Source organism: Stomoxys calcitrans, chromosome 4, assembly GCF_963082655.1.
Source record: "Stomoxys calcitrans chromosome 4, idStoCalc2.1, whole genome shotgun sequence".
Taxonomy (NCBI): domain Eukaryota; kingdom Metazoa; phylum Arthropoda; class Insecta; order Diptera; family Muscidae; genus Stomoxys; species Stomoxys calcitrans.
The window spans coordinates 98,476,967-98,489,233 of NC_081555.1; the positions used below are offsets into that span (position 1 = coordinate 98,476,967).

The following is a 12,267-nucleotide window of genomic DNA, read 5'->3' on the forward strand; positions in this document are numbered from 1 at the left end:
AAAAGGTTATCGAACAAAATGGCAATTATATATTTGATTAAAGTTCATTCTAAGTTTTATTAAAAATGCATTTACTTTCTTTTAAAAAATCCGCAATTACTTTTTAGGCAACCCAATACACGCTGTGAAAATAGTGGCCGGATGAGGCGCCAGATAGTCGGCCTACTTTTGTAGTAACGCCGGAAATATTCCATCAGGCCCGGGAGACTCAAATGGTTTGAAGCTCCTCAAGGCTTCTTTGACCATAAGTTCCGTTATGATAAGCCTACGATGTCTCCGTAAGTCTCGTCGTATCCTGTGGAAAATGCGTTTTCATCAAAAGCCTCAACATGTCCCCTGTTGTTTCTGCTACACCCATGTCGTCTATTAACGTTTTAGTTTGGACATGGGTTTTTGAGAGAAACTTTTTAATCTTGTCGGCCTCATTAACGCTATCGACCTGGTCGCAGAATAGCTTCCAGGAGGCACGTTTTGCCGCTCTGGTAATCTTATTGTATTCTTTGAGCCGTGTGTAATACACATCTCAATATACTTCCGCTTTTTTACGACGTGCTCTGTTAAAAAGTCTGCGGTCCTCATTCCCAATGTTGCGAATCTCGCAGGTCACCCAGGATTTTTCGTGGGCTAATTTCTTTTCCCGAAGGACTCCACTAGTGCAGTCGTATTGCTGTTGACATTGTCGTCAAGTTTTCTATGCTTGGACAATCTAAATTATCTTGTCCAAGTCTTCTTCTGACTAGTCTATCGAATTTTATCCAGTTGGTTTTCAACTTATTGTGGAAGCTTATCGGATTTGGCGCTGTTCTCAACCAAATGTAGTGTGGTCTGAGAATCAATGCTCCAAGGAGACCCTTCGGTATATAAATATTATATTTAATGAACAACAATTAATGATTTCTACTTATAACCAATAAAATAACTAACACGCTATGCAGTGGATAAGCTATGCATGTCTCAAGTTAATGTGGAACATGTTCATATAAATTAGAACAATAAAAACAAACATTTTATATACGAAAGTTTTATAAGAAAAATGAAAAAGAAGAAAATGTTATACATACCATGATTCTTTTCACTCAACAGCGAGCGTGTGGCCGGTAAGAAAATTTCCATTAATTCGGGTACACGTCGAATAACACGAAAGGCGCAAAGAATTGCTTTTTTGCGAATGTATGTGTTTGGTGATTTCATGAGACGTTCCACCTCGCTGGCCAAATCACGTGCCATTTCAGGTGAGGCAATAGCACCCAGTGTGCATAAAGCCAATCCCACAACAAATTGTGTTGAACTGTTTAAATCACTGGAGGTGGTAAGATAATCCAACAAAACAGCAAGTGTGGTGAGGGCAATAAAAAGAAGAGAAGAAGAAAAGATTGATTAAAACACAAAAGAACTTAATTAATTTTAGCCTGTTGCTGCTGATACGGCTGCCGCATTACAAGCCTGTGTGAACCAGTGAATTCAGCAACAAGAAATAAACTTGCAACAGACCAAAGGACGGATAAGGATCCACTTGGTCAGGTCGAGTTGAGCATGCAAGCACAGTAGTATAAATGAAGAAAATTTCATGGAAATTTTGTCTTTGAAGGATTTTATTTCTATAGGAAGATTGCATGAAAATTTTGTTCTTGTCTTTATAGACCCGGACCCTCCCCCTTACCCCTAAAGTATTACACAAAAATAAAAGTGGACCAATCGAGACAATATGGGATTCAAATGAAAGGTATTCAAGAGTAGAATACGAATTTCATAACATAAGTTGGGTCCAAGTACCTGAGGGGCTACTCCAGCCCTAAAACCCTTAATATAAGTTTATTTAACGATCATGACAATATGGGACTCAAATGAAAGGTATTCGGGAGTAGAATACGAATATAGTCAGGAAGTAGGGATAGGCTTTATATTTTATTGATAACGGAAGGGGGCGGACCCTCCATTACCCCAAAATCAAAAGTGGATCGATAAGGACAATATGGGTATTAAATGAAAAGTATGCGGGAGTAGATAATGAATCTGGCATTCAAATGCATGTCGAAGTATAGGAGGTCACCCCATCCCCACAAAAACGCCCAAAACGCACATTAGCCAATCACGGATATAAAGGACTCCATTTGTTTGTTCCGTATAGACTAAAAAAACGGCAGAACCGATTTTCTTGAAATTTTCTCATATTGTGTAGGTTCGTGTGGAAGGAAACATAAGCTTTATAAATTTTCGTTATCGGAAGGGGGACGGACCCTCCCCCTAATGCCAAAAACACAACCCAAAACCAAAAGTGGAGCGATCCGGAAAATATAGGTATAAAATGAACGGTATTGAAGAGTAGAATACGAATATGGTATTAAAATTTGAGTCTATGTACCCATCGGTAACGCCCCAATTCCAAATCTCCCCCAAACAGACATATTAGACGTTCTTTTCAAAATGGGGCTCAAGTGAAAGGTATTCGGGAGTAGATTTCGAATCTGGCATACAAAATCAGATTGAAGTATAGGGGTTCACTCTACCCCTCAAAAACGCCATTAGACCCATTATGACTATATGATACTTGCCTGAACAGATTTTCTTAAAATTTTCATAGATTGTATACGTTTGTCTGGAAGGAAACATAGGCTATATAATTTCTAGATATCGGGTGGAGGCGGATTTAAAGCGCAGCACGAATTTGATACCCACATTTCAGTCGAATTGTCTGAGGTGCCATTCCTCCCCTGATGAGAACATTACCCTAAGGATGAACATTACCACCAGGAATCGAGAGAGGCAAATTCTCACACATCAATGAGTGCTTTCTGATTCAAGTTTAAACTCAATGGTAAGGGACCTTTTTATAGCCGAGTCCGAACGGTGTCTCGCAGCGAAACTACTTTTTGGAAAATTTTTTTAAATGATCATGCATGGCATTGTATCTTGCAAATGTCGCGAACATTAAGAGGGGATAAACACCGCTTTGTCCGACATTCTTGCCAGGACTCGGACGCGTTCAGCGTCATAGGCTACAATGGCACGAATTCGAAATCCGCATTCAGGGCGAAGTGTCCCCACCCTTAAAAAATATTAGAGAGTTAAAGAAGGCGCAGCGGGGCGGGCCCGGTTCGGCTAGTTTCACATCAATTTTGTATATTTGTATTAGGAGAACATTTTATGGAAATTTTGTCTTAGAGAAAATTTCAAGGACATTTTGTTTTTTACAGAAAATTTGAAGAAATTTTGTCTTTGTTTAATATTTCATAGAAATTGTATCTTTAGAGAAGATGTCATAGAAATTTGCTTATACAAAATTTTATAGTTTTACCCTTCATAGATAATTTCATTACAATTTTCTTTTTTTTTTTTTGAAAAAATTCATCAAAATGTTGTCATTAGAGAAAATTTAAATAAAATTGCTGTCATTTTATACCACTGTGCATTCAAATGACCAGCAAACCGCAAAACTAATAAATCTTTTTAAAACTACATACTTCTTTAAGCAATTTGTTATGAGCAAATGAACATCTTGACGTTCATCCAACAATAGCATGGCTCCCAGGTAACCAATCCGTTTATCGGTAAAACGTGTGCTGGCGGTAAGTTTCAAACATTCCAATTGGCCAAAATGCGCCGGGTAGCCCAGCATGTGTATGTACAGTAATTTGGCAATATTTCGACACCTGGAATAAAAAATACAACCCAAATACAAAAAGAAAATATTAATATTTTTTTACAGTCTTAAAATTATATTTCAAATTGAGCGCATTTAATTTGACTAACTAACTAACTTACTAACCTCCATACTGGATCCTCTTCACGAAAAGTGGTGCGTATGTAGGCACATTCTTTATTAACAACAGCACGTTCCTCTGCAGCTGTGCGAGCTGCACGTATCTGTCTTATGAGATCTCTTAAACGTGTAGGTGTCGGCATCCTCACTGCATCATGGAAAGAAACCAAACCAAAGAAAAACGAGAAATGAAAAATACACCCAAACACTTATTCACACACACACACACACACGCAAAGTTATACCATCAAGTCTTTATTAATGAAGGAGGAAAACGGAAAAACGGCAACGTGGTACTACGTCTACACCACACCTAGTCTAGCTGGGTATAAAAGTTATGTAAATTAGGTTTTCTCGTCTGTTTGTTTTTTTATAATGGAGAGCCCTGCTGACACTGTAGAGATTTCAATACCAATGCCTAGGATCATTCATAGTAAATGATCAAAATTTGATTAAGGTGATGAAGGTTTAAAATACCAACAAATCTCGGCAATTAGGATTAGGCCCGCAGGATTGGAACCCAGGCATTCGACGTTATTGGTGTAAGACTAACAACTATCTTACACATCCCAGAGCAGCTGGAATCTGGAGGTTTGCCCCTAGCGACAGGTTAGCTAATTTTTCTAATTTATAAGGCGCTAAGAGCAAATGTTGACAAGTGGCCACAAACTGGCGGCTGTGAATGTTTCAAGATTAAAGAGGTTTCTAACGCTTTGCTATAGTTAGCTAGAACAGAAATCGCAGACCTCATGGTAGAATTTACTTACTTTAATTGGCTATGGCAGAACATTTGTTCCACTAGCCGAACATAGAATAGCGTTCCAAGCACCTCGATCTTCTGCGCTCATTCTAAAATTTCTGACACCAAATCTTGAGGTGTCTTCCACCACTTGATCTTTCCATCGGACTTTTGGTTGTTGTTGTTGTAGCAGTGTGTTGTACACTGAGGCGGCAGCCCTTGCCAATGAAGGACTTCATCGGGTCAATCCGGTACGTACAACCGGCTCCCTTGGGACTTTTGCTCGTAGCGGTTTGCGTGTACCACCGTTTTTGCATTCAAAAGACTTCTTAGCTGGAGCTTCTTTATCCATTCTGACAACATGACATGGGTGCGTTGGCTGGTAGCCGTTGTATTTTGATACATGTAACTATGCTATAGTCGTCATACCGCTCGTGGTTTATATCTCGCCTACATTCTTTATTAACGCAAACTGATCCATATATTTTAAGAAGAATCTTTCTTTCAAATACTCCAAGCACTGCCCCAACTGCTTTCACAAGTACCCATGCCTGAGAACCATATAACAACACAGGTAGTATCAGTGTCTTGTATAGTGTAATCTTTGTCTGTCGAGAGGTGGCCTTGTTTCTAAACTGCTTACTTAATCCAAAGTAGAATCTGAATAGATATGGCACACAAATCACAAGAGAACACATGCTACTCGCCTATGCCGACAACATCGACATCATTGGTCGGTCACCGGAAGTAGTAACTGGAGTCTTTGAAAAAATCGAAAGAGAGTCAGTGAAAATGGAGATAAAACGAAATGGATGGTTTCAACTCCCAAAACGCCTTGCACTACCGAGCAGATAAAGAAAATGGAGAAAGTTGGGAACAACAACTTTGAGATAGCCAGCAACTTTATCTACCTCGGCACCGCCGTAACCGAAACGAATGACACCCTCATGACAGGAGACTGATTGGAAAACATACTAATAGATAGTAGATTGAAAGTTTCTGCAGATGTTTTTAAAGACTTCGAGGGGATAGAACATCTGCTGTATGCCTGTTCTGCATTGGAAAGAAGAAGTTCCACTTTAGGTTCTTATTGCTTTGAGGACTTGTTTGATTAAGGGAATGTGAACATTCGAAGTAATAATGGTTTTTAAAAGTGATCTGGAGGTTGAACGGTAGGAACTATAAGGCAGCTTCCTTATCCTGTTGCTGTGATAGCACAAGGGACTAAAATGTTTCTTTTTATGAAATAAAGGTTTTTTATTCGTTTTCTCCCGATACCTTTCCGTTATTGTCCAGGTGCCACTATGATGTCTTTAATTGGAATCTTGCTTTAGGACCTACCTCTTACGAAATTTTTGGAGAAATGTGAACAAAGGCTTGTATTCGCACTCGGCGAAGTTTAAGTGTTTGGCGTAATGTAATGAACCCATGAATTTCTGAACATTACGATATTTCGATAAATGAGAATATGGTAGGAAGACCTCGTTCTCGGCCAGGAAAACTTCGGCAATCTCGCATTCTCAGCCATTGCGAATTGGCACGGGAAAACTATGAGCACGACACAGGCTGGAACTTTGAGCTTGGTTCTAAATAGTGATATTGAATGGAGAGTCTCAGTCAGGGACCGTATGGCACTGGCTTTATACAGGGTGTCTATGATACTCGATATGACAAGACGAGTTTTTGGCGACTTCAAATAATCAATGGTCATCACGTTACCGCGGCGATCGAGCCAGGGACCGGAACGAGCTTTCTCATCTATCGCTACCTCTACATGCAAATGCATGTGAGGGTACTTTAACAACTATAACAACATAGCCACATATCCGCATATGGTTAAGTGATCCAATGGTAGCCGGTTGTTCGTACCGAATTGACCCGATGGAATCCTTCATCGACAAGGGCTGCCGCCTCGGTGTACAACACACTGCTATAACAACATTAACATTGTTAATAAGAATCAATACGGATGTCGGAGTGTCACGGAATATAAAAACTGCAGTCAGAAATGGGGACTGCGCGATTTGTCCTAAGGCACATATGAATCCACGTTACGAGTACTGTAGCTATTTTGATAGACATAAGTACTTGCTGTGCTTGTTTCTGGTTTGCAAGGCCGCAGGCTTTCCAAATTGGTGAGGCGATTGTTTTCCTACCACTTAATATTTGCAAACTTAATTCTGGCAAAATTTCAGCTAATCAGACAAAAATTGTGACTTCAAGCTCTAGACGTTTATAAGAGAGCTATATCCAAATCTAAACCGTTGTGGCCCATTTGCCATCCCCAACGATCTGCAAATGCAAATTTGACCTTGAACATTCCATTAAGGAACATGGGCAAACTTTTCAAATATCAATGAGTGCTGTCCGATTTAAGTTTAAGCCCAATGATAAGGGCCTTCTTTTTATAGCCGATTCTGAAGGGCATGCCGCAGTGCGACACCTCTTTGGGGACAAGTTTTTACCTGGCTGCCATACCATTTTTTTAAATGGCATAGCACATCACAAATGTCGCCAGCATTCGGAGGAAATAACCACCTCTGAAATTTTTTTTGATGTTCTGCCCAGAATTCGAACCCAGGCATTTGCCATTGGCGGATATGCTAACTACTACGATACGGTGGCCACCAATCCCCAACGATATACATCAATAAAAATATCTCTGCAAAATTTCGAGCGGCTGGCTTTACGCTTTTGACCGATATGTTGTTGTTGTTCATTGATGACTGTTTTTGCTAAACTAGTGAGCGCTGAACCCACATGATGTATTTCAAGACTACTGAAGAGCGAGACACTGTAGATAGAGTAAAACGAACAAGTTGCCTTTGAGCAGATAAGCCGCTTCAGTGACATATGAGAAATAACTCGCTGCACACTGAGGCATATTAAAGCGTCACGCTGCCATTTTCAAAAGATGAACTGGTCACACAAATCGTTTGCATACTGTTCGTTTTCTCAAGTCAACTACGTTGCCTTCGTACGAATTTTGTACTACGAAAGCAGACGACAAGAAAAATACTTTATCTGAAGCAAAATGTTCCTGAAAACATGCATTGTACAACGTGTTATCTGTTGTTCTCAGTTCCCAATTGTCCCATACAGTGTTCTTGAAGTACTCTATGGTTTTTAGTGTGCCTTTAAAGCACAAGTGAATGGTCTTGTGCAGGCCTTTGTTGTGCACTGAGGCAGCAGCCCCTACCGATGAAGGACTCCGTCTGGTCAATCCGGTACATACAACCAGCTGGTATCAAAAAAAAAGTATGACGAAAATTTTTTCAATTAAAAATTTAATTGAAATTAAAAATCTTTTCAAATTAAAAATTTTTTTAAACCAAACACTTTATTTGAATCTGAATTTTTTTCAATTAAGATTGTGTGCAGTGTTGCCACTCAAGAAAATTATTTCCTACCAAAATTTAAGAAAAATCCTACCAAACCCGACCAAAACCTACCAAATGTTCTACAAGCTAAAATGCGGTTTATGTTTTTATGCCTACCGCCGACGAGTTGGCCATTTGACCATTCCATTTTCAGCCCATCAAATTATATTTTTCAACCCTACAAAATCAAATTTTTCAACCCTACACACAAGATCCATGACATAACTATCAGGTAGTGTACCGTAAATAGCTGAGTACAATTTTTTCTCTCGAAGCGCACTATCTGTCAACGAGTTTTGGTTGTGTGTATATCATAGTTAAAAACCATACACACACAAGCAACGAAAAATGGTAACATACTCATAATCAGAGTTGCACTTATCACTGATTTGGACAGATTGTGTACTCAATATTTTGTTGTTGGGCAACTAGCACTATGTGTAAATGAATATATCTTGCACTAGATAATTATATTCATAGACGAAAAGAATATATTTTGCACTAGATCGTTAAATTCTAGAAATGTACATCCGCCTGTTTGTTGAATTCACAGCCTAAAGTTCAAAGATGGCCTATATCTTCATATAACACCCTCTCTACCGATCTCCCCATAAGAAATCTTGAGTATATAAATTTCTAATTTAAGGGTTTGAGCCATGAAATGTACATTTACTAACTATTTAACATTTACAGTGGATCCCTTAACATCTGAGTATGAACCGGATCTGACCTTATTTGTATGCACCTGGCCTATATCCCAGTTTTCCCGATTGAAGGCTACAAAAGCCACATTTTTTACCCAGAATTTATGAAATTTAGAAGAGATGCCTTAACATATAAGGTCAATATCATAATTTAGTCCATTTTCCTGAAATTGGAAGCAGTGAAACTCTTTGTAACGGTATTTAGCCCCTCGACATTCATGGTTTTATTTTTCCACGAATACAAAGAGTCGACAAGAAGTGAAATAATTTTAAGTTATCCTTGACGATTTTTTCAGCACAACAAAATGGGATGGTATGTTGGAAAAACCTACCACAACTTGAGGTCAGCCTACTAACCTACGAAGAGAATAAAAGCCTACTAATTTTGGTAGGAACCTACCAAAAATCTTGTAATATTTCTCTTGATAGTACTTAAATGGTCGCTACTACAGACTTTAAGGGCCATATCAGATGAAAGATATATCGGAGACATATCTAAATCTGGACCGACATTGATCAAATTTAGCACACGTATTAAGACGCCAAATAAAATATCTCATGCAAACTTGTGTAAAGATCGGATCAAAACTGTGACTTTTACAGTCTTAAAAGGCCATATTGGCTGAAATATTTATAAAGAAGCTATATCTAAATCTGATCCGATTCTAATGACATTTTGCAGTCGTATTGGAACTTTAAACAGAACATCTCCTTCAAAATTTTGTAAACATCGGACTAAAATTGTGGCTTCCACAGCTTTAAAAGCCCATATCGGCTGAAACATATATAGGGAATCTATATCTAAATCTGATCTGATTTTAATGAAATTTTGCAATCGTATTGGAACATTAAATAGAACATCTCTTACAAAATTTTGTAAAGATCGGACTAAAATTGTGGATTTTACATCTTTAAAAGGCCATATCGGCTGAAAGATATATATGGAAGCTATATCTAAATCTGATCCGATTTTAATGAAATTTTGCAATCGTATTGGAACATTAAATAGAACATCTCTTTTGTAAATATTGGACCAAAATTGTGGCTACTACAGCCTTAAAAGTCCATATTGGATGAAATATATATAGGGGAGCTATATCTAAATTTGATCCAATTCTAATGAATTCACACTTATTAGGACGTCAAAAAGAGCCATTCGTGTCAAATTTGGTAAAGATCAGACAAAAATTGTGGCTTTTCTAGCTTTAATAGGACATATCGGATGAAAGATATATATGGTAGCTACATCTTAATCTGAACCTTTTTTTAAATCAAAAGCGTTCGTCCTTGAACAAAAATTTTATGAAAATCGGACAACAAAATTTTATGAAAATCTGACAACAAATACGGCCTGTACCTTGATTACAAGAATACATGGACAGACAGACATACGGACATAGCTAAATCGATGGGTCTAGTTCTTTTCCTTCGTAGTGTTGCAAACAAATGCACAAAGTTGCCCTGTACCCAGAGATGGTCCGTAAGACGATTTTTTAGGTTTCCGACTGTCAAAAAGTTGTAAAAGTCGAAAACGTCGTATACTTGTATAAAACGTAGAAAAAGTCGCAAACGTCATAAACCTTAATAACTCAGTGTAAAAGTTTGATTTTAAACAAATATTATTGTCACTTATTTGTTGTATATAGAAGAGTTTATATGTAAAAAAATTTCGCAATAAAAGAAATATTAAGTTTTTTTTTAATTTTTGCATTTACATTTTTCACACAATAAATTGGAAATATACGCAAATTTCAAGTCAATTTATAAAGTAACGTTTAAGGATTTTTTTGTAAAGCAAAAAATTAATAAATTATTAGTTTTCATCAATTATATTTAGAAATTGCAATTATTTTGTATCCTTTTGCAAAATTATTTGCTTCTCCCGTTTTAATTTGCTTTTTGAAAGCTGTTGTAAACGACATATGTTAAAAATGCATGACATCTGAGGAAGTGTCAAGTGAAACGGTACATGGAGTGTTAATACTTATGCCAAAATTTTTAGTTAATCAGATCAAAAATTCGACAAATTTTCGTTCGAATTTTTTTTTTGTCAGAAACCTAGTTTTTTGGCTAGGTTTACGACGTTTTCGACGTATGTAATATACGTCGGAAATGTATGTCATATACGTCACTGTTTCTGACAGGCCATCTCTGCCTGTACCACAGTGATGGTGTAAATTCATTCATTACCGTTAGTTTATGTCCTTGGGTAGACCTAAACCCGCAACCCAACTCTTTCTTTTATAATTCGGAAAACAATATTTTCCAATGTAATTTATGGAGTGATCATGGACCCAAACATATACCTCAAATTCGTTTTCCAGGAATTTTACATAGTACGTACATCATGTTGCATCGAAATCGAGGGTGCGCCTTATACAGGGCGCTTTACGCAAAACTTTTAACATAAATATAAAAATTTTAATTTAAACAAATATTTAAAATAAAAACATTTGCAAATTTTCAATATTTTCCATTAAATTTTAATTTATACAATTAAAAAATGTATTGGATATTTCGGAAATTTCAATAATTTTTTAATTAGATTAATTAAAAAATTAATTGACAATTTCAAAAACTTCAATCATATTTTAATTGGATCAATTAAAAAACTAATAGGAAATCAAAAAAATGTTGAATCTTTTTTTTAATTGAATATGCAATAATTTTTAATTGAAAATTTTTTTCTTTTTCAAAAACTGTGATTCATGTTATCATTTTCATGATTGAGCAGTTTCAATTGAAAAATTAACTGGATCAAGTAATTTCGTGATTGAAACAGATTTTTATATTTTTTTCTGTGTCATGAATTTTTCATTAGTCATAAGTTTTTGCTTGAGTCGTCAATTTCTTTTTGAGTCTTGACTCATGTTTTTCTCATGTATCAGTGTTTTATTTTACTCGTGAGCGTAAGTCGAAATGTTGTGAGTTTCGTAAAGACCGATCGCGATGATCGGCTCATTAATGTGCCGAAGTAGCGCGTAAGCTTAAAACACAAGTAATGCATGTAAAACGACAACGCAAAATGATAAACACAATCTCGTAAACTGCCAATTTATCCGAGTCCGAGAACGTCGTACTTCAAAACGGCATCTCTGATAGATAAGTTTTACATGTATGCAGTACTGAAAACTGTCGCCTGCAATGGTGAAGGTATACATCGTGTTATATTTAATTGCTTAGCAGTTTTTTTTTTTCAGTTATCTGAATAGTTTTATAATTTCTTTGATGCCCCTCCATGGTATATTAATCCTATTTTATTGATGCGCAAACCCTATCAAGGCGATATTGTGTGTAAATGGAAATAAAACACAGACCATATGCAATTGTCGGTTCTCGTATCAGTTAAAACCCACCGTAATGTAAACTGTCTTTGAATGTGGGTGTTTTCCTTTTAAAGATTTATGTGCCATTTTTGCCACCATCGTAGTCTCTTCTGGGTCTCTTTTCATTTTCTTTATGTACTTTATTAAACGAGGCTACAACTGACTGTGTATGAACATATGTGCACAGAAGTGTATTAGCTTTAAAATCCACAATTTCAGTGTTAATTAATGCCTACATTGCTCAATTAGCCGTATGCGAACGATGAAAAGACGGCGCAAAAACAGCTACTAAAGCTTCGGTAAAATGTTAAACATACACAGACTTTCACACACACACACAGATGATGCAGACATAATT

At 36.9% G+C, this 12,267-nt stretch overlaps 1 protein-coding gene across 4 annotated transcripts in view; it reads right to left on the reverse strand.

Annotated features, from left to right (window-relative positions):
- The window catches only part of LOC106095997 (AP-1 complex subunit gamma-1), a 60,651-nt gene that overhangs the window by 23,697 nt on the left and 24,687 nt on the right, over positions 1-12,267 (reverse strand). For all 4 annotated transcript variants that reach the window (XM_059366167.1, XM_059366168.1, XM_013263485.2 and 1 more), the window contains 3 exons: positions 3,767-3,908; positions 3,462-3,650; positions 1,062-1,300 (listed from right to left, as the gene is read on the reverse strand). In XM_059366167.1, coding sequence (XP_059222150.1) covers positions 1,062-1,300; positions 3,462-3,650; positions 3,767-3,908 — 570 coding nt within the window. The remainder of the gene's footprint in view (positions 1-1,061; positions 1,301-3,461; positions 3,651-3,766; positions 3,909-12,267) is intronic.